Raw genomic sequence first — 24,705 nt, 5'->3', positions numbered from 1 at the left:
GTGAAAGCCTCAAATATGTAAATTTTGAATGAAATATTGCATGTAATCTGATTATTTTCTGACTCCAACATGATAATAAAAGAAATTGAATGGGGCGTTACAATTATACACATATTCTCTTCAGGTTTCCTCGTAGAGTTTGTATCATTACCAGTTGTATCTGGTTTTACGTCAGCTGCTGCGATTACTATAGCGACTTCTCAGATCAAGGGTCTCTTAGGTCTTAAATTTAACGCTGAAACTTTCATATCAACATGGCGTCAAGTGATCTACAATATAGGAAGTACGAGGCTTGAAGACACTGTCCTTGGATTATCTTGCTGCATTGTTCTAATGGGAATGAAGGTGAGTTAATCGTTTTATTATATAATTTTATACTTTAAACAGTATGATAGCTGAGGTCGTCATTGTTAGTTGTAATAAAATATATGAAAAATCGTACTGTGTATCTAAGGTCTATGCAAAACCATTTCTAAACAACCTGCTGGATTAATTTTAATTAGATAGTATGAAATTTAAAAACATTATAACACTAATGCGTCGTATATTTATATTTTTACTATTACTTTATTTATAACAGAGTCTTAAAAGCTCTTGCCTTAGAATTAAAAACATTATTCATTTCATTTAAAAATATATATACTTTTTCGTTAATTGTTTTGTCTGTTTTTTGTTTTATAAATTAATATTGCTGCCAGTAGCTGATATAATGTAATAACAAGCTGTATTAGGCATGCAATATTCGTTAATTATTTTGTTTAGGTCAAATCTTGCAAGGTGAATTTTCTAATTCAACCTTCACTTACCTTCATCTAAACCAACACCTTGCAAGATTTGACCTAAACATAGGAGAGGTAGTGATTCTTCACTACTTATCCTACTGATTTGAAGTTTTACAAGTTGGTTCAGTTCTAATGATATGCAAATTAATGGTAAGCCTGACCTGACTCTTCACCCAGGACTCGCTCTAGACGACGGAATTCCTCATCGGTTAACGGAACATTTACTAAATTTTGTATATAAAACTTTATTTTCAAATTTTCAATACCAAATAAATCATTTTCAAGTAATTAACACATAAATAGAACAAAGTAATAAAATTATGTAGGTTTCAATTAAATACTAGAATTACGTTTAATAAAAAAAAGTTTTTTTAGAAGCTTAACCAACGATAATGCTACATAGAAAGAATCCAATTTCCATAAAAATGTTCCATTTATGTGTTTCAATTTTAAAGGAGGAAAATAAAACCAATATAACTACGTTTAATAGCCTCATGTAGTGATAGCTACTAGACTATTATACGTCTATTGGAAAGATATTTCTTAGGAATAGGGCTTTGATTGTGTTATAGATAAAATAAAATTTAAAAATATAAATATATGAGTAATTAGTGTTTTAACGTTCACTATAAAGGAAGTACATTTATTTATTAAATTTATAGAAGCTTAAATACTTCTTTGATATTGAAATAAAGTAAGCCAGTATTTTCCGATGGTAAGTCTTTTTTATATTTTAAATATAATATTATGCCAACGTAACATTTGATATAGAAATAAACAAAAATAAACGTTATTACCCTTTGTGTAAGGAACATAATTATCTTTTACCCCGATCGTGACCTTGATTGCAAAATATAGGCATCAAAACATCGTAATCGTGATAGTTAAATTCCGTAATTGACATAAACTACTCACTACCGATACATTGTTAGCGAATGTTTTCTCAGACGTATTGTACTTGTCCTTGTCGCCGTTGCTGTTAGGACGCTAGCTCATAAATATATATATCCGGGTTCCTTCAAACGAGGCGTGAAGAGGCATCTTGCGGGCCGGCAAGGCGAAGGCGGCTAGTGCAGAACGTTTTTCCCGTCTGTACTGGCCGTCGTCGCGTTTGGACTCTACTACCACTTACCATCAGGTGGAGTAGAGTCATTTGCCCTCCCGGCGATATAAAAAAAAAAAAAAATAATGTAATGTAACTGCCTCGTGGTCTAGTTGCTAGCTTATAAAGTTACTAATCCCGTAGTCCTGGGTTCAAAAATCGGGTTAATGAAAAGCTATTCGTTCGCTCGCTTATTAAGCGTTATTGGTCCAGAAATTAGTCCTGCGCCTGTTATTTTTCTTATCTGTAGGATTGCAGTTCCATCGGATAATGAAAGCAAATGTATGGAAAGTGCAGCTGTGATTGCGTATTCACTTGTGCATTATATGTCATATTATATGAGATTTTCTGTCATGGCTGAAATTCGGTCGGTATGACCTTATTCCTATAATGTAAATAAACTACCTTAAATGCATACATGAATGCACGTGTTTTTATATCACGGTAGAAGTTGAATGGTTCTGTTTAAATTAACAAAAAAACATTAACAGAGGTGATAATTAATTAGCGTGTTATTAATATTCATTAAAAGTATAAAGCATTTGTAATATGCTTCAATCGACTTCAAAATTTCCTTCCCATCAAGACTAAGATATATCTTGTGCACGCTTTGGTCTTTCCCATAATTGATTATGCAGATGTATGTTATTCCGACCTCAACGAAATTCATCTGAATAAACTTGACCGTCTCTTAAATAACTCTTTGTGCTTCATCTTCTGTCTTCGTAAGTTCGATCATATTTCTCAGTATCGTGATAAATTTTTTTTTTTTTTTTTATATTCGCCGGGAGGGCAAATGACTCTACTCCACCTGATGGTAAGTGGTAGTAGAGTCCAAATGGCCAGTACAGACGGGAAAAACGTTCTGCACTAGCCGCCTTCGCCTTGCCGGCCTGCAAGATGCCTCTTCACGCCTCGTTTGAAGGAACCCGGGTTGTAAGAGGAGGGGAACACGTGAGCTGGTAAGGAATTCCATTTTTTGGAAGTGCGACAAAAAAGGAGTTGCCAAATTTCTTTGTTCGCGATGGAATTGATGTCACAGTTAGGCGGTGACATCGAGAACCAGCTCGCGTGGACTTAAGAAGGAAGGGGGAAGCAGAATTAAAATGGTTTACAATTTGACAACGTAGAGACTTCCGATTACCATCTTCTCTTTTCTCTATTCTCTCTCTCTCCTGATTATTTGAAAGGGAGATTCAAATTTTTGTGTGATAATAACAATCGTCAGCTGCGCTCTAACGATTCTTATCTTCTTCCTGTTCCTATTCATACTTCTGGTTTCGTTTCTAATTCTTACTCCGTTCAAGTTGTCCGATTATGAAACAGTACCTGAGCATATTAGAAAAGCTACCTTTAAATTTACTTTCAAGACGACGAGTCTGTGAGCATATTTCATCAGAAAGTTCCTAGTTCTCTTCATCTTATGACATCTAAAATACACTATTATTCATATGTTTATATATATATTATAGCTCTGTTTTAATTTTTTTGTTGTTGTTATATTTGTAAGATTATTAATTACCGTCTTCACGGAATTCTCCTTAGCCTTAAGATTGACTGGTAGAGAATGCCTTCAGGCATTAAGTTCGCCTTTTGTTCCTACTACACAATGTCGTGGTCAAAAAAGTTTTTTAAATAAAAAAATAAAATAAAAATAATATATTTATGAATAAATATAAATGTTTTCGTCAAAAATATTAACCGCTAAGTTTCTTGCCGGGTTTTATCAGTTAAATCCTTGTTCTGATTCCGTCGTACCGTTACATTTAATTGAATTTTAAACTGGCGATCCGAAAGTGCTTAGATAAATACGGATAGGTTTATTTTTTATTTTAAAATACAATTAAAATCATTAGTTTTTTAATACACAGTTCAAGGGATTATTATAATAAGTACTCTTATATAACTCAAAATATTTAAACATAGAAATAATAGATATAGGAATCCAATCACAAAAGTATGTTATTGATACATTCTGAAACTTGAATTTTCAAAACATCTCCATACTTTTTTGATAGTGCATGAAAATCAATGGAAGCATTTTTGTGAACGTTGTTCACAGATCACTTGAACAATATACAGACAATTTTGAACTAAGCGCAATACAATTTCCACATTGGCTAATTCCGACACATATTAAACTCTGTCGAGGACTATAATTGCCCGTTCCATTGTTTGTAGACACTAGTTTTACAACTGGTTACATCTCAATTCCCCGACTCCACTTAATAACTTCGTTTTATCCTTAGATCACGTCCTTATTGGAAGTGACATTGTTTCAAGTATATCCGTATATATAACCACAATGGTATTTTATATTACATAAAAGTATATACTAATCATTGTTGTTTGTATAACATGAAAATATATATTATTTGGTTAGGTTTCCAAATATATCTACTGCTACCTATAGATAACTTATTAAACTCTTATGCCACTTTATGATGATTTTAGTTCTGTGCAAATATCTGTGTTGCAACACGAATAAAAAGTAATTGCTCTTGCTCTTTCCGGATTATTGTTATGGCAACAACTTTGTGAACTTGTATTGCCACGTCGGTTCAGAACTTTGCCTGAATACGTAACAGGGATGTTTCTAGTGCTTTACTGTGTGATGTCTGAAAGTTAATATTGGTTCAGATGTTATAAATTTATGTAATTTACAAATGAATTGTTACTAAATTAGCCATTATTTGTTTCTATATTTTTTGTACAAAATGGCTGAACTATGTCGGTGTTTTGTAAAAAAAACTGTTTTCGTACGCTTATAGAGCTTACGCTGGCTGAACCTGAGAATATACATAAAAACAATCTAGAAAAAATTGTAGGCCTTATAAAAACCTACAAAAAGTCCGCTATAGTATATGTCTATCTTCTAAGGTTAACTCACAACTATTTTCATCTATTATAAATTAGTTAAAAGTTTATTTGTGAAGTCATTTTCAGGAATTCATTATTAATCCTTGTTCAGATAAATATGTTCGTTACACTGGGCATTTAATATAGATTAAAATTGTCTTTTACACTTTACCACGGTAATATTAAAGATACAATAGTCTATCTTAATAACAATGGTCAAATACTTGTTGGTCTAGTTGCTAAATGTAAGGCCGCAGACCCGGAGGTCCTGGGTTAAATTCTAAGTAGCGACCCGGAGTCTGGAATTTGAAAGTGTGTACACTCTGGTGCTTCGGAAATCACGTAATGTCGCTGGTCTTGCACCCAAACTCTTTCCGATCGTGGCGGATGCCGTTCCATCGGATTATGAGAGTTAGGGAATAGTGTGCATCTGTGTTTGCGTGTTTGTTTTATTGTTTATTATTTTCCGACAGAAAAACTCAATAACTTTTTATTGGCCCAACCTGGGAATTAAATCCAGGACATCTGGGTCTGCGGCCTTACATCTAGCCACTTGTGCACTCAAGAGAGTGCTGCAAGTTGTCCTGCGCATCTCAAGAGAGATTAGCCCCTGTGGCCGAAATCGGTTAGGAGGACATATGTATTAGCAACACATATATAAGTTCATAGCTTAAGCCGACTGTATAAAAATATATTGCTAAAAAGTACTTTGAATGTAACTTAAATTGTGACATAATAATTGTTGTTTAACATATCTACTACCCAACTACGTCTAATTTTGCTTTAATTTAATTCAATTATTAGATATATAAAAAAAATTAAGACTACATTTTAGAGTTGCTTTTATTGTTTATTATTTTTTGTTGTATATCTTACGAATGTCATAAGTCTTGTTTGTTTAGACGAGCCGGTTGGCGTGGTTGGTGGATGCTCGCCTTTCACGCCAAGGTTGTGGGTTCGATTGGGACGACAGATGTCCTGGGTGGGAATCGAACCCACAACCATAAAATACTTGTGTGCATGAACATGTCTGTTTGTCCTGAGTCTGGGTGTAATTATCTATATAAGTATGTATTCACAAAAGAAAAAATAGTATATGTTGTATATCAGTTGTCTGGTTTCCATAGTACAAGCTCTGTACAAGCTTAATTTGGGATCGGATGGCCGCGTGTGAAAAAATGTCCCAGGATATATTATTATTATTATATTGTTTATTTCTGTTACGCACGGAAGCTACAAATTCAAATGCAACTTTCATATGAAGTTAATTTATAGTTTTAGGACGAACATACGTTATGTAGTGTGTTAATATGTCGACGTAATCAAAGATAAAATTATCAGTCTACGCCGTTATGTAGCGAACGCGAATACTATGAAGATACTCAAAAACTTTGCATACTTAAGAGATTTCTAGATATCCAAAGTATCTACAAAAATGTCAATGATAGCATAATATATCTATTGATAAGATAAAGTATTGTAAAAATAAATGAAAAAATAATGACACGTGTAAGTAAAATATTAATTTTAAATGCCTCCTTTTGATAAATATTGGTAACACTATATACCATTTTGTATGCAATATGACCCGTTGTTTTACAAATATTACGAGATATTTAAATAAGCGCATGAATAAATAAGCAGGGCGTGTTGTACTATGCTTTATGCATATATATTAATAAATGTTCTGTACTGTACATACATACATTGTACTGTATGGGCACGGTAATTTTATATATACAGTATTGTGACTCGGCCCTATCCTGGTCATGGCGGCTAATCTTAAGAGAGATTAGCCGACTGCACAGAAGATATTATAGTGCACAAGTGTGTGTACAAACACAGGCGCACTCTCTATTCCCTAGCTCTCATAATTCGATGGAACGGCAATCCGACACGACCGGAAAAAGTTCAGGCACAGGACCAACCGCTTTACGTGCTTTCCGAGGCACGGGAGTGTACAACTACCAGGCTCCGGGTTGCTACTGAGAATTTTTCCGACAGAAAAACTCAATAACTTTTTATTGGCCCAACCTGGGAATTAAATCCAGGACATCTGGGTCTGCGGCCTTACATCTAGCCACTAGACCAACGAGGCAGGATATACTATAACATTATCGTGGTATAGGTGAACAGATCGATTAGCTTTTGTTTATATCTTATTGATTAAAAATTCACAAGTTAAAATACTTTTTTTACTCGTACTAAGTCGGGAGTATGTGCCATATTTTTTAATTATAATCATTTATCTATTTTGCACCAGTTTTGTTGTCTATTGAAAAAATGTGGTATTTATTATAACATTATTTACTCATATTAATATTATAGTCTCTTTTTATTGAATAAGCCAACAAACAAACATTTAATTCAATTAAATTTCTGTATTATTTAAATAAACTACTACAAAAATATGATATCAGCAATAAACAGATGACTCCTATTCTATTATTAAATGATAAATTATACATAATATATAATAAAAAGGGCTTAGCAGTATTACAATCAAATATTCGCAATGTAACTCTCATCGGTAATACGAAATCATAAATCACCTGGAGCATTGTACTCCTAAACCTGTAACAGCTGTCACAGATTGCCATACAATGAACGGAATATTCCAGCGGTGCGAATAAGAGCGCGTGCTCACTGTTTTAATTAGCTAATATTTGCTACGTATGGTAAATCCGGATTTACATCGTTACTAAATATTTAGGCTTAACTAAAAATATTATGCTGTATGCACTATGCAGTCGTTTTTATTATGCTTGATGTTTGCATACGTAAGGTTAATTATATATTATTGTATACATTATACTGAATATGATAATTATATTGAAATTGGTAGTGATTTGAGTTTTGTTTTCCAAAGATAAACTGAACACATCGAAAAGAAGTAGGTCGCGTCTTTATTCTTCATGTCATTTAATATCAGCTGAACATCATATAATTTTATAGACTTCTATATAAACCTTAGTTTATATAAAAGTTTATAGTAGTTACGTGCTTTCGCATCGCTTTAAATTGGATTTACAGATATAGCTTTCTGTTTATCTTATAAGTATAAAACTATATATTAGTGCACATATATATATCTAAGATCTTGTAATAGTCATAATAGAAAATACAACCACATTGATCTGTTTAAAAATAGTTTAAGTAAATTTTATAATCTTGTGAAAAATACTTATTAGTAATTAACCATAACCATATTTACGTTAAAATTTTACTTTGTCATAAATAGTTATATTTTATGTAACATCAAAATTAGTCCACTTCCCTGTTAAAACAGTAGTGGAAACTTAACTGGCATAAGTGTTAAAATATGATTATTATATTAAGTTGTAATATACGATATGCTGTATGTTTCCCTAATAAATAAATAAATAAATAAATAAATAAATAAATAATTAAATAAATAAATAAATAAATAAATAAATATAATATTTAAAAATGGTCGCCTAGTATGTTTTTATCGCCATACAAACACTCATTAAATTTTGTGAAATAATTTCCGTTAGGTTGGGTGCCTTGTTTTTATAACATAATAATATATTTTCATGAATAAAATTTTAAAAAACGTCATCTAAAATAAATCTTTTAGTATATTTCACGTGTCCTATAAATTGTCCTATAAATATTTTATTGTGTTGTAATCAATTTAATGTAATGTTTCTAGGCTCTAAAGGATATACGTTTGAAAAACTCAAAAGATGAGAAGGGTGGACGCATACTTCTACTACAGCGCAGCCTTTGGTTCGCGGGCATTTCGCGGAACGCCATTATCGTCGTGATCGCATCTGTTGTGGCCTTCCTCGTTCATGAAGATAAAGATAATCCTTTGATACTAACTGGTAAGTTGTACTTAGTGACATACAATTTATATTTAAAATAATTCGCTGTTAGGTATGAGAGTTTTTGTTATTTAATATGACTAACTTTTTACTTAAATTTAAAAAAAAATTACTTCGTTGTTGTTACTTCGTTGATTATAATTTATGTGTATTTTTTTTTTTTTTTTTATAGAATAGGAAGGCGGACGAGCATATGGGCCACCTGATGGTAAGTGGTCACCAACGCTCTTAGACATTGGCATTGTAAGAAATGTCAACCATCGCTTACATATCCAATGCGCCACCAACCTTGGGAACTAAGATTTTATGTCCCTTGTGCCTGTAATTACACTGGCTCACTCACCCTTCAAACCGGAACACAACAATATCAAGTATTGCTGTTTTGCGGTAGAATATCTGATGAGTGGGTGGTACCTACCCAGACGAGCTTGCACAAAGCCCTACCACCAGTATATATACTAAGAATATGTATTTCACTGCCTTCAATGACTTACGACTGTTGATGTTACGACTGTTGAATCTCTTTAAAATTCTGTTAATAAAGAAGGTTCTATTGTATAATGGCATAACTATTATAAGTAATTTGAAAACCGATCGCACTCGAGTTTTGGTGGTATTTCTAATACAATATTATCAGTTTAGCTTAAGAGTCTCTCTTATCCGTCTGTATATTAAATATACATACAAATGTATTATGTTATCTTGTTACTAAATGACCCGTTACGTTTATAACGGGTAATACTCGGGTTTCTTTTTCTTTTGAGAAATGCTCGACATGTTTCGGATGGACCATTTGAACTTGAAGTCTTGAAGAGATACGTCAAAATAATACTACCGAAATATGTCGGCTATTATACATATATTAATAAATATCTCAAGTGCAGTAGTTTATGATGATCGTACTATGTTAGTAAGTTAAAAAGGGCTAAATAAATCTCCTGAGTCCGTAATTGATTAACGTCAACATGTACTACATGTACACTTATAAAGTTAGACTAGAAAAAACCTTTTTACGTCGCTGTGTTTGTGGACCCAGGAGAAAAGCAAAAACAGTTTCAGTAATTTCCGGGCGCTGCGTGCAACAACAGACGGGCAATCTTTATTCAAATTTTAGTTCTGGTCTTTGCATCAAACATAGTACGTTCCGTTTCTCACCGTCGTTTTGTTATGATTTTAAACGTATATATAATATATTTGTTTATATGCACCGTCCTTATACCATTTATGAGATTCAGTTGCAACTTTGTATAAAAAAAACGTTTGCTCTGAATGAATGAACGAATTCGTAACCATGAAATTACACAGTATTTTGATTAATATAAATACGAAAAAATACGTATTTAGTTATATTTAACCTTAAAAAAAGGGCTTAAAAAAATACTTCTAAAGTGTGTACTGGATTTCGTCATGTAATTGCGTAGTTAATCCGTGAAATGTCAAATAGGTTTATAAATTTTTTACAAGCTTTTTATTTTTATTTGCAAAAGAATTAAAGATAAGCTGAAATATGTTGATATATATATATATATATATATATATATATATATTTATATATATTATATATATATATATTTAATAAATAGATAAAGATATAGATAAAGCTTAAGAATAAACTAAATAAAGAGCTTATTTAACTTGCAATGTTTGTTGGTTTGGTTAAGTCAAATCTTGAAATCTGAATAAGAATCACTTCCACTTATCATATGGAGTTGGAATTTTACATATCAGTTCAGTTTCGATGATAATACAGTCTCATGGCAAGCATGACCTGATTATATACTCACGATTGGCTTCAGACAAAGGAACTCCTCAATGGTCAACAATATAGACACGAAATTTTGTATGTAAAATTTTGTTTTTATACTATTCCTTGATTGTATAATGAATTTACATAACTGCTCTTATTATATATTTATTAAAAAAGCATACTTTTCTTGTTATAGGTTGGCGGATAAGCCATGGGGCTACCTGATGTTAAGTGGTCACCACCGCCCATATACATTGACGATGTAAGAAATATTAACCATTCCTTACATCACCAATGTGCCATCAACCTTGGGAACGAAGACGTTGCCCCTTGTGTCAGTAGTAGCACTGGTTCACACACCCTTTAAATCGGAACGCAAAAATACAAAGTATTACTATTTAGCGCTAGGATATATAATGAGTGGGTGGTACATATCCAGATGGGCTTTCACAAAGCGTTACAACCTAGTATACTTACCGAATGACTTAAATAATCGTATAATCCTATTTCGATTTATTGAATGAGATGTGATTAATTTATGGTGCTCGTAAATTATGATAAATGACTTTTGACAGTTTCAGTTGTAACTCAACTATTATTTATGGTCAGTTTGACACTTTTGATATATAAATTATTAGAAATAATCCTTCATTATACATTTTAAGGTTTATATATAATTTGGTAATTAGCAGGTAATTGGTGGTGACTTATTAAAGGGCAAATTCAAAATATACTTTACTCAAGTAGATTTTTGGATCGTCATTTTAGATGATTAAACGTAAGTAGCCTATGTTAAGAAAGTAGTTAGAAAAACCGGCAAGAATCAGTAACTACTTTTCCCATAATTGCAATTACAAAAGTTTGACAATCAAATACAATTACAATATTATGTATGTTTTTTTTAACACAATAAGCTTATTAATATCGTGTTTAAACAATGGTTTAATCGCTGATTCTATCAAAATGATCAATTATATTATGTATTATGTAACTGTATAGGCTTAAGTGCTTGATGCTCCATAACCAATTTTAATTATCAGTATCAATTATTTTAATAAAATCCAAATATATCAATGGTATTAATTTAACCAATAGCAAGTTGAGACTTTCATGTTAGTTATTATCGGTGGAAGGGCGTTGAGCAGGCTCGTGTTAGTGTGTACCATCTATTCTGTAGGTATTCTACTGCGAAATAGCAGTATGAATATAAGCGGGTGAATATATTGTTTAAATGGTGAGTGAGCCAGTTTAATTATACAGACAAAAAATAAAATCTTAAATTCCATGGTTGTTGTTTCATTAACAGTTCATGAAGTAGTTTACATTTTTTAAATTTAAATTACGTCACCCTAAAGTAAATTAAAAAATAAGAGACTTATCATCACGTTAAAAAAATGATTAGCAAAATAAAATAATCTATGTAAATAAATAAAATTAAAATGGCTTTCTGTAATTTGAATATAATTGCATCTTTATAATATGGCTATTTGCGAGTTACCAGCCATTTTATATAACGTAATTCAAGTAGGCATTGTGTATGCTAAAATTGCATATTTGAAGGATTTTTATCACAAACTGAATTCCACGCTGGCGAAGACGTGGATTTATTTGAAATAAAGATATTATAACGAGTTATTTATGCGCTGTTAGAATAGAAAAATATAATGTATTCGATAAACTTTAACTTAAAACAGTACTAGAATAAGTCGAAAAATTTACTATTGAAGAAAATATTTTAAAAAAGAAATTACATTTTTATAAAATCTTACAAGTACCACAAAGCAATTCCGTAAAACCGTACAGAATTGGCGCCTTATGTGCCACCTCGTATATCGGCGATAATGTTACATTAGCTGCTGCTATTCGTGTAAATGCGAAGTCAGCATACCGTAGTGTGTAACCCAGTCTTGAACTAAAAAGTGAATATAAGCGGGTGAACATACATTATATAAGCTCTTTAATGGACTTAGCCAATAATAAGGCGGATATAACAATTTATCAACAAAAGTATGACACGTCCGGCGATTTAGTGCTGTTGCAACTTGCTGCATTGTGATGATCTATTTCGATTGTATCTTCTGAATTTATAGCTTCATATTATGCTTTATTCACACTCAGTTGCGTCCATCAATAAAGCTATGATGAGCAGTACATAGTACGAGCATCATATGGACATACGACTATATTTGCATTTACTTCGAATACAAAAGTAAACGAAGTTTTTGATTTTTCTGAGGAACCATACAAAATTGATTTAATTCTTAGTATAAAAATCAGTAAAATAATATTCTTAGTATTTTTCATAATGTCTTTTAAGTTATGAGTTTTACTACGACGACTTTCAAGAATAAATTAATGGCTTGTGAACACAGAGAGACGGACAAATAGACGAATCTTTATCTAAAAATGGGTACCCAATTAAAGATAGAACTAAGTCTTTTATTTTTTCTTTGAGTTGCATGTTAAATAGTGATCGAGGTTCTTACCAGTCCTATTACTCGATTTAGATTGTCTGAAATTATTTTTAGTAATTACCAGTTCAAGGTATAAGCAAAGAAACAAAACACTTTTTGTTTTATTAATTAACATGAATTTGAAAAAAGAATTTAATAGATACTCTATTTCATTTGAGTAAGGACAATACTGATTCATTATTTCACATAAAATATATATATTTAAATGTCTTACAAATTTATACCGAGTTGTTGTGGCAGTGGCCAAAGAACATGAATTAAGTTAACGGGCAAGCATCACTGAATTTTTTTGTGTTTATAATTAAAGGTCATAAAACATCGTGAAAAATTTTGCATATGCTAACAAATGCAAGTCTACGTGCAATTCGGTGCCAAAAGTCATAAGCTAAATAAAATACTACTTATTTACTTAATATTACTATTCAATATAAAAGCATTACACTTACTTATTGATTGTGACAAAAATCTACCACCAGTTCGCAAAGATACACCTCAGGCTTGAGAAAAACAGTGGGAAACAACTTTTTTACTTTTCTGTACATATAGTATATATAGTAGGTTGGTAGTATGCATCATAATAATTCTTAAAAAAAACATTACATGATTAACTTAATCTACATACCACGCCCTACAAGTGCGTGTTTATGTGTGTGTGTCTTTCTCTAGCATTCTAAAGTTTGTGTTATGTAAAATCAGTTTATATATAACGTTATTTCAGTACGAGAAAAATGGCAACCAGATGTTAAAAATTATTTACGGTTTGATTCAAGAGCTGCACTGAGCTGTCACATAACTGTGATATATTATGTTCACATTCTGCGAAGTTATTTTGCTCCTTTGTAAAAGTGCTACGTGATCAATAGCATTTTGATGTTAAACATTACTGTGTTGTTTTCTTTAAATAACATACAAGCTCTTGTTAACTATGCTAGTTTGCTAACATTCAGTTTTCTTTGAAGCTCCATCTCAAAGCTATATACGTCGTCCCTACTCCTTACACGTATTAAATTTAATTTGAAGGGAAATAAGAAATATAAAAAATTACATAAGAATAGACAAACAAATATATTTTAATTACATAATGACATATTTTTAAGATTTATTAGATATATATGCTGCAGGGCTATTGTTGTTATGCTATAATTAAACTACTAGCTCCCTATGTAAATACAAAAATGATTTTTCTTACGGGATTTTGTCAAAACGGTTAGTAACCTAACGTAAATAATAAATTATCGAAATAATAGTGTTTAATCGTAAATTGGAAACTTTATACACCAATTATCGATTTCATTAGATTTGTTAAAAATTATGGTGTCTAAACATGAAAATATATTTATAGGAATTATAAATAGATAATTGTGTCAAAATGACATTTGTAAAAAAACGTCACCACTTTATGTGATACTAGCAAAATTCGAAAGATGTCGTATTCTTTATGTATTACAATACAATTATTGTTGTGCTGTAGTTTCATCTACCGATAATTAACAATCAAGTAGATATTATAAGAACTTTCTACATGATACATACACTAGTATCCGACCGCGGCTTCGCCCGCGTCTGTGAAGGCGGCAGGTGTTAGCCTGTTAGGTGATATATGTCCTTCTATGTACCCCTTGAAATGTGTCAAATTTCATTATTATCTTTTGACTAAGTAAAATTTGAAAGCGTTATAAAGAAGCAAATTCACTTTCACATTTATAATATTAACGATATGCTATCTTTTATCAATCGATTTACAGGTGGTAGGGCTTTGTGCAAGCTCGTCTGGGTAGGTACCACCCACTCATCAGATATTCTACCGCAAAACAGCAATACTTGATATTGTTGTGTTCCGGTTTGAAGGGTGAGTGAGCCAGTGTAATTACAGGCACAAGGGACATAAAATCTTAGTTCCCAAGGTTGGTGGCGCATTGGATATGTAAGCGATGGTTGACATTTCTTACAATGCTAATGTCTAAGAGCGTTGGTGACCACTTACCATCAGGTGGCCCATATGCTCGTCCACCTTCCTATTCTATAAAAAAAAAAAAACAAAATCGAATGATGTCCAAATCTATAAATCTCAAATCTCAAACAGATTTACTATTGGATATTAATATCAAGTGTCCACATTCTATTGCCCGTTCAAAACATACCTTTTATGTTCCTATGTGTAGAACGAACTATGCCAAAAATCGCTTTTTGGTAAGAGCAACAATTACAATAAACGTTACACTAATATAGATATCTTTGACGTAAATTTATTTAAGTTCTTAGAAGCCTTAAAAAAATGTATTTGTCATTAATATTTTTATCGTATTTTTTTTTTGTTATCTGCTTTTTAAATTACTTGTTAATACTTTATATTATATACTTTAATACTTGCTAAATAACTTGTTCTTGTTAGGTTCACTCCCTGATTCAATGTTAAAGTAGAAACTTTGTTGGCTTATGTGAGACTTATTTTGTTATCAAATGTTTATGTGTTATATTATGCTGTATGCTTCCCAAATAAATAAATAAAATAAATATTAATATACATTTATTGAACGAAGTCCATTTTACATTTAAGAGTAAGATAACTACAGTCTTTTATATGTCTTTAAATTTCCTTAATAATTGGTTTACAATTACGCTTTTATATTTTATAATTACGTTCTAGACGTACTTGAAGTTTATAAATATAATAACAGGAACATTGTAAAGGTGTTTGTATAATTTCCGCATTATTGATTCCTTTGTTATAATTAAAATCGTTATCATTGAAGAATTTTATTTTTGTTAAGCACAAAGGAGATTTGTAAAATAAAGTTTTAAGATATTATTATTGATCAAATAATTCTTATGTACGTTTCGAGTTTAATTTTGTTCGTTTGCGTAACATGCTTGCACGAACTACGTTCAATGGCTTTTATTTAAGTCAAAAATATGTTTTTAATTCAAAACTAAGTCCACCATTAATGTATAATTAAGTTTTCATTATTCGTTCCGTTATATTAACATCAATTAGTGCATCATCAGTTTAGTAGTATTGTCTCAAAGCATATGATGCTTATAATTTCACACATTATAAACATCAATTAAGCATATGAAAATTATGTGGAGCTTGCCTGGGTTTGAACCTGCAATCTTCTGTTAAGTTTCATGTGTTCTAAGCGTTGGGCCCGATAACCTATTGAATTAATTTAATAAGGTTTCGGTGGTCGTATAGATTGTACATTTGTCATATGAATAATGGAGCGCATATCCGCCTGTAGGAAGTAGAATCTTATAGATATTTACAGACCATTACATTTTGTTTTTCATTTGATTAATAGTATGAATTTTTGCAAAATATTTATTCCACTTCTAGTGAAATATTCGTATATTTTATATAGAGTGATAAGAGAAAAAATCACTTTAAAGTAGATACAGAACTGTCATTAAAAACAGACCGTACTTAAACCTTAGAAAAATAACACAGTAGGGTTATTATTATTTGTCTACAATTCATTGCTTAATTCCGAAGGTGTTTATGGAACATGATCTATTTGCCGGTTAACAGATTGCTTTGTAGCTGACTATGCTTGTACTGTAGAACTTGGTGTTATGGTCTCTTTGATTAGCAATCAGTGTTTGAGTTACCTAAGCAATATCTCGTGGACCCACAATAGGATAGAATTACTAATGTCAGACGTACCAACTTGTTGGTATGTGTACCAAGTTTTAGGGTCTTGTACCATGTACCAACTAAACATGAAAATACAAATTTCCTGCCATCGTCCATGAATGTGTTGCCTCTACATTTTTTTTAGAATCTTAAGATCGGAATTTGGGACAAAATAATTTGAAAAACATTATTTTTGGCTATTGTTAAACTAACGTGCTTAGTAATGCATATCTCTCAACGAACTTAGATTTGGAACTTTACGCTATAGTAACTTTTGCTTAGCTTAAAGATACCTATCCAACGATATATTACACGGCGCTATAGGATGGCTTGTGAAAGGATCATCCTTTATTATGATATGAAAGAAAGAATATAATACGATAACCGTACCGTAACCGTAACAGCCTGTGAATGTCCCACTGCTGGGCTAAAGGCCTCCTCTCCTCTTTTTGAGGAGAAGGTTTGGAGCTTATTCCACCACGCTGCTCCAATGCGGGTTGGTAGAATTCACATGTGGCAGAATTTCAGTGAAATTAGACACATGCAGGTTTCCTCACGATGTTTTCCTTCACCGTAAAGCACGAGATGAATTATAATCACAAATTAAGCACATGAAAATTCAGTGATGCTTGCCCGGGTTTGAACCCACGATCATCGGTTAAGATTCACACGTTCTTACCACAGGGCCATCTCGGCTTTTTAATACGATAAAGCCGGTACATAATTATTTTCAGACTTACGACAAAATTATAATTACAAGTTCTATGTATGTAAGCTATAGCTTTGCTAACCTATTGATAAAAATGCCAGTGCGTATCGGCATTTATGGCAGTTTACCATGATGATCTTGCCAGAATTTATAAAACAAATTCTGTAACCGTGGCTGGTTTGAAACAATAAAATTTAAAAGTAAAAGTAATCGAATTCGCAAATATAAAGAAAAATATTAAATTTATAAAAGTGAATTTACTTTTGGCAATATATATATACCTTACAATAAATAACAGCTTTCAATATGTCATAGATACAACACTTTCAAAGTGTAAGTAGTAAGTGCGATCAAGTCTCAAACGCGAGCGTAATTTTAAAATATAAAGTATAGTTTTTTTTCTTACTGAACATAAAACGCATTAACAAAAATAGTAATAGGTTATTCGAAAACGCTGATGTAATGTATAATCTCATGTTAGAATTTATTTCCAAAAATGCAACTTTCCTCACGATGTTTTTTTTCATTAAAATAATTAATAAGCAAATTAAGCACGAAATTCAGCGATGCTTGCTAATATTCTTGTATCTTCGTTTAAGGTCCGCGTGTCCGCTGGACCACGTCGATTTAATGAAATGATTAATCGTATTATTGTAAATTTATATTTTTATATCGTAGGTAACATAACACCAGGATTGCCCATGCCGCAGCTTCCCCCATTCTACACTATGATTGGAAATACGACAATTTCCGCGGGAGAGATGTTATCACATCTTGGATCTGGACTTCTGGTGGTTCCACTCGTTGGTATCATATCAAATGTTGCAATTGCGAAAGCTTTCAGTAAGTACAGAGTTTTTTTATTAATAATTTATATTACGTTATAGATAAAACACGATACAAATATTTCTAAAGATAAACTTAGTGTATAATGTATACTTATTTCTTTAAGAGATTTCTTTAAGCACACTCAAGAAGAAAATAGATTTTAGACGTTTAATCGTTTAGATTACAATACACAGATAAAATATCAGATAATTCCTCACTTATGTAACAATATAAAACACACATCAAAAAAGTCTAACCAAGCTAAACTAATTTGGATTTTAGAATGGTTATTCACAAATATAACGTTTGTATTTTATTATTATTATAGTGTTTAATTGATGTAATAAATACAATTGTTTTTTTTTTCTATTATCCTTTTAATAACATAAATTAACAACGTTATGTTCTGGGTCATATGCAGTACAAACTAATGTTCATAACCGACTTAACTTTTTTATAATAAAATTAAATTGCTAAACAAAATTTGTAACTTGATGCATATTGCTTAAATTTTTTTTTATGAGTATATATACATATTTTTTAATACTAACCGATTTATTACTTAATTATATTGTAGTTCATGATAATAAATTAATATAGTAAATATCTCACCGATATAATAAATAGCTGATTAAATTTATTTAAGAAAATATAGTTTTCGATACATATCGCCATCTTCAACATTATACTACTTACTTTTGAATCGATTTTGTTTAGCAAATATAAAAATAAATGCTATAGTAGTAATGTTTAATTATAACTTCTTACTTTTCAACAATGAACTTGTTAACATGGATCTTCATTACTAAGCTCAGAATTAACATTAAACTCGTTTGTATGAATATTAACATCAAGAGACCGAGATTAGATTGGTTAGGTTATGACATGCTGAGAGATTGAATATGGCGAACGATAGTAATTGTGTACAAAGTTTAATATCCTACAATAATATATCGTTATTATTATTATGATTACTATCAAAGGCTTGCTATAAATATAATTTATTTTAATAAGTGTTTATTTTTAGAAAAGCTAAATAGGAACTATTTCAATACGTTCTCACTAATTTTGCCTCATTCACGTTATGAAATAAACTCACGAAGCTCTTAATTTCTTTTGAATGTAAAATACTTTTAACATGAAAGTCGTCTTAAGTTAAAAGAGTAAAGTAACGTTGAGTAAACGATGAAAACGTTTGGAGCGACTTGAGTGGTCTTTGGTTATGCTTACTAATTAACAGCGGTAATGAGACGTAGTACAGCGACTCGAATGAATTAGTCTTTATTTCTAACGCTATAAAGTTTATTATTGGGTATAACCATTGCGTATGAGTTGTTTTATTTGTGTTGTATACATCACTCAATTTAATTTAAAATTTAATATTAAAAAAACATGTTAGAAATATAATATAATTAAAAATATATTTTAAGCTTAATAAAAGAAGAAAAATTAAATGAGCGGCCAAAATTGCTGATATTCCTCCTAATGCTCCTTATATTATATTAAATTGTTAATATTCCTCTTTTGTTAACTTAAAACGGAACATACAGTTTTACAGAAAGCGAGTAAAATGCATACAAAGCGCGAAAAGGTGACTCAAATTGCAGAAACGAATTATGACCAACACACTCCATTAAAAGTAGCTCGAGGCGCACATGTTCAGAGTTTGATCGAAATATTCACACAGTTTACACAAAACTAGTCCTTATTACGGTGTACATAGTGAACATAACACGAGAATATTTATTGTCTAAGATAGTTCATCGCTTTGAAGTTACTACTGCGATATTTTTATAGGCGAATAACAATTTGTCGTAGTAATATCTAATGCTGATATATACAAAACTTGGAACATTCCGAAGATTCTAAAATAAGTAGACTTGTGTTTACGTTGTTTTAAAGTGTTTTATTTGTTCTAGAGTTTTATATATTTTCCTTCACGTTTGTGGAATGTGATGTTACGCAATATTTTATTACATCTACATTAAACTTTAATGGTTGCACTTCTTATTTAAACTATATACATAGACTTACAGTAATAGCCTGTTAATGTTCCACTGCGGGGCTAAGGCCTCCTCTTTCTTTTGAGGAGAAGGTTTGAAGCTTATTCCACAAAGCTGCTCCAATGCGGGATGGTATAATACACATGTGGCATAATTTCAATGAAATTAGACACATGCAGGTTTCCTCACGATGTTTTCCTTCACCGTCAAGCTCGAGATGAATTATAAACACAAATTAAGCACATGAAAATTCAGTGGTGCTTGCCCAGGTTTGAACCCACGATCATCGGTTAAGATTCATGCCTTCTAACAACTGGGCCATGTCTGCTTTTCATACACTTACTTACGTAATTTTGTATACATTCCGCATGTGTGTGATAAAAAGATACATTAAGTATGGAAAATCTTTAATCCCTGAGGTAGAGGAAATATCTAGTTGCTAGTTGGTTTTGTTTAATCTTTATATAAATTATATTAAAGTTTATATAAATAAAAATATGCTTTATTGAAGTATAAGATATATTTTATAGTAATATTTAGCCTCATAAAGCTTCGTTCTGTTTAGATTCAGTATATGGTTTGCATTCAAAAATCGTAACAAATTTTATTTGCAATAGCTATGGTAATAAAATTCAAGCTTCTGCATAGCGTTGCAATATTCATGAGGTGACTGTAAGGTATACAAATATATCCGTCACCATCAGAGTGTCTAGCATTTAATTCTGAGAAGAATAATATTGGGTATTGTCTTTGGACATTGATTTAGATCCAATAAATAACGTTATAATTAAAATTCTCCTTCAGCTAATTATTTATAAAAATTAATAAGCTTACCCGTATAACTCTTTGTTGTTTTTTTATGAATAAAATCAATTCCCATTTTCGTATTATACTATAATGTAACATTTAATCACTCTATTATTTTATAATTTCCAATGAACTTTTCTTTATTTACATATTTTGGCTATCGTTGTACATAATTTTTTTTTATTGTTATTTTAATATCATACAACGTAATTATAAAAATATGAGGGAATTTCCCTATTTACGGGAAATCCCTGAATCAACGGTCATTACCATCATTCTATATTTCAAATTTCTAAGAACAAATAATATAACGAAATTATAATATATCTTTTTGTATTTTTTAACTTTGGTTAATTCATTTTTACGTTATATCACAAACTGTATCTGCTATAACAGAAACGCTGCACACTATCGCTTATTGTAAGACCTTTATGTGTTTGTATACTTAGTAGAAGAGAAATTGTATGTCTTCGTTCGCTTCACATATTTTCTATGCAATATTGAATACCTACGTATTTTTTATAAGTGCGAAGTTTACATAAGCTCATTATGTCAACGTAGTCGGAGAATAAATTGTTGACCCGTGCGCTTTCTTGGCTGCGGAAATTATAACAGATGTATGAATACTTTGTATAAAATATCTGTAGATCTCAAAAAAGGTAATCGAAAATCCTGATAAGTCAAAGTAAGCTTTTTTATGTTTAAATAATTTGAATTGATTATTTATTATACAGTATTTATCCTTATCAAAAATTATATATATTTTCATGTTGCAATAAAGTTTTCCGTTTATATTCTGCAATTTGGGACACTAGGGTCTTAGGAATTTTTAAAATAGTTTGAAAAAAGAAAAAAAAAAGACGTGAGCGAGTTGTAAGTCGTTTTAGCACATTCGTGGCATCACTTTTTATTGTAATATTTTTCTGTTTATACTTAATATTGATAGAAAAAGATTACAATAAAAATACTACTACTATAATACGATTATCGGAACCGCAAGCTATACGTTAAAATTATATGAACAATTTTGTATCGATGTAAGGTTATAATGGGTTGACAAATTATACAAAATTGTTCATCTCGATAATAGCTAAATTATCTATAATGCAAGCGTTAATGCGAACGGATTTAAAATAGGGGCTGATATAATCGTATTGGTAAATGTTATAGTTTGATTATTTTGAAATAAAAACCAAATTATCATGGTATATACTAATATTAGTTTCCAAAAAAGCATATTTTATACTCGTTATTTTTTAACGTATTCCTGAAATACATGATAATAAATACATATGGGACAACTTCGAAGATTAGTTTTTGACACTAAAAATGCTCTTAGACTCCCACGAGTTACCGAAGTAGAAGTAGTAGGCACCTGCGTCAGCCTAATTGTGGGTGAGCGTACCTACGGTTGACCTAGCGACTGAGATGGGGATAGACTGTCTCCATAATTGCCGGTCTGTAGCAGATGATCTTAAGTTTCCTTCTCCTTCGAATTTCAGAGACATAAAAATTAGTCAATAAGTTTTGAGAAATCAGTGAAACTATATATAAAAACATACGCGTCGCAAATATATCCTCTTCCTATTTTTGAATTCGGTAAAATATATGCCCTGTTGAGGTTATGTAGAACGGTTTTGCGTGGGTCTGTCTGGGTGGGTTCAATTGCTTGTTAGTCTTTGGAAAATGAATAAATTAAATATATAACTGCAATTTAAAAATATTTGATTTCTTTTTTGTGCAAGTTCAATTTTGAAAATATAACTTTTTTCCGCTAATTCAGTTTATAACTACCATTTTTAAAATGGTGACTTCGTCTCATATATTATATTCCGCCGTTTTATACCTTATATAAGATATTAAATAATTAAATTTTACAATCATAAGACACATACATTCAGACAGGATATCAAGTAGAAAATAAATGTATTTATTTTACTGTATAAAATAGTTATTTGTGCGGGAGAAGTTGAGAGACGTATGAGACTTGATTAAGAGTACAGTTGTGATACAAGTACTTAAAAATAATGAACGCGACGTCACTTGAGATATGAAGCATATCCTTCTCTAACGTCACGATACTCCATAGCTACATATTAATTTCAAATACCTAGCTATATTTATGAAATGCTTAAAAAAACAAGTGGTACTTCTCTTTAAATGTATGTAAGTTTAAAGAATATTTTTATTAAATGACGAGCCGGTTGGTGGTTGGTAGATACTTGCCTTTCACGTCGAAGGTTGTGGATTCGATTCCCACCCAGGACAGACATTTGTGTGCATGAACATGTCTGTTTGTCCTGCGTCTGGGTGTAATTATCTATATAAGTATGTATTTACAAAAGAAAAGTAGTATATGTTGTCTGGTTTCCATAGCACAAGCTCTGTACAAGCTTAATTTGAGATCAGATGGCCGTGTGTGAAAAATGACCCAGGATATTATTATTATTATATTATTGCATTTTTTAATATTAATTTGAAGTTTATATTCATTATCAACCGTCGATTTGCCCCACTAAGAATAGGTTTTTCTAATTTCTACATTTTGTCATAGTTTTCATATAGTCTCAATAAGTTTTTACATACGTCTAAGTTCCCATGCATTTTTAAGGGATAAAATGTCATATGTATAAAAAGTATGACACTGCGGTTCATTAAATTAATCAATCCTTTGCTTTGAAATAAGGACAACCAGAAAAACAAACGTTCGTATTATAATTATATTAAGAAGGGATAATAGATTTATTTATTGAAATTTTCAGGTAACTGTAATGTAATATCTCACAATCTCTCGTGCATTGTGTCAAATATTGTTTATTTCTTACCAAGTCAATGTTTACAATTAGAGGTTAATTTAACTAGTATTTAATGAGTATAAATGCATGTCGTGGCTACTTATAAGTAGCAACTTTTACCCTTAGACCTATTAGTTTGTAAACTTTTAAATTGTAATTATTACTGTATTTCATGTTGGTGATCCTAAATAAATAAATCAATAAAAATATTTATAAAAATATAAAAAAAAATAACCGTTACAACCGACATCATGGCGATTACCAAGGATATTCCGATCGGATTATGGTAAATCAGGCCTAATACTATTTAGACCGGAGGAATTCAGGATCCCATTAAGACAATTAGTACCCCTTTAAGGAAGTCAACTGACATATATTACGAGTCATAAAGTCATCTATCTGGACTCTAAAACTTCAAAAGTTTTAAAACGTAGATTGTGATACTGCCTGGTAATAAAAATGCAGGCGTATTAAAATAACATTTTTATAAATTAAAAATTATATACACCAAATTTACGAACAACATTTATGTGGAGATATCATAGATATCAGACAAGAAAAAAAACACTGATACATAATAAGAATTCATCTCGTGTTCAACGCTGAAGGAAAACGTGAGGAAATCTGCATGAGTCGTAAGAAATTTTGACGTGTATCTGCACTAACCCGCAGTGGAACGGCGAGATGGATTACATTCCATATTCTACTCATCAACAAAGAAGAGCAGTAACGAATGGTTAAATTATTATGTTTTTGTATTTAAAAAAATCACCTTAAAGAGTTGCACTTTAGATTTTTATAATGTTTAATGCAATGTACATATACACACTAAAAACCAGAACGCTAAAAAGCAGTTTTACCGTAATGTAGGTCAGTGTCATTCACTAAGTGCTAAGTGTGTTTTGACAAATTATTATTATACAAGATTTTGTTACCGGGTTTGTTTGTTCGAAAATCAGAATAATAATTCTCTGGGTAAAGAATTTTGTTTTACATTCCAAACTATCAAAATTCAAAGTAACATTGATAAAAAAGCGAAGAAGTAATAATAAGAACTAATCGACTAATTTAGTATGTACATTAATATAAAACAATATACAGTATTTATGTATAC

The 24,705-nt window shown here is 31.0% G+C and overlaps 1 protein-coding gene across 3 annotated transcripts in view; it reads left to right on the top strand.

The window, feature by feature from the left end:
- LOC126770528 (sodium-independent sulfate anion transporter-like) overlaps positions 1 to 24,705 on the top strand; it is a 66,548-nt gene that overhangs the window by 6,109 nt on the left and 35,734 nt on the right. For all 3 annotated transcript variants that reach the window (XM_050489958.1, XM_050489959.1, XM_050489957.1), the window contains exons 4-6: positions 125 to 345; positions 8,420 to 8,594; positions 17,837 to 18,001. In XM_050489958.1, the coding sequence (XP_050345915.1) occupies positions 125 to 345; positions 8,420 to 8,594; positions 17,837 to 18,001 (561 nt within the window). The remainder of the gene's footprint in view (positions 1 to 124; positions 346 to 8,419; positions 8,595 to 17,836; positions 18,002 to 24,705) is intronic.

Source organism: Nymphalis io, chromosome 9 (genome assembly GCF_905147045.1).
Source record: "Nymphalis io chromosome 9, ilAglIoxx1.1, whole genome shotgun sequence".
Taxonomy (NCBI): Eukaryota; Metazoa; Arthropoda; class Insecta; order Lepidoptera; family Nymphalidae; genus Nymphalis; species Nymphalis io.
The sequence above is the reverse complement of the archived record's forward strand: the minus strand, read 5'-3'. Positions and strand labels throughout refer to the sequence as shown.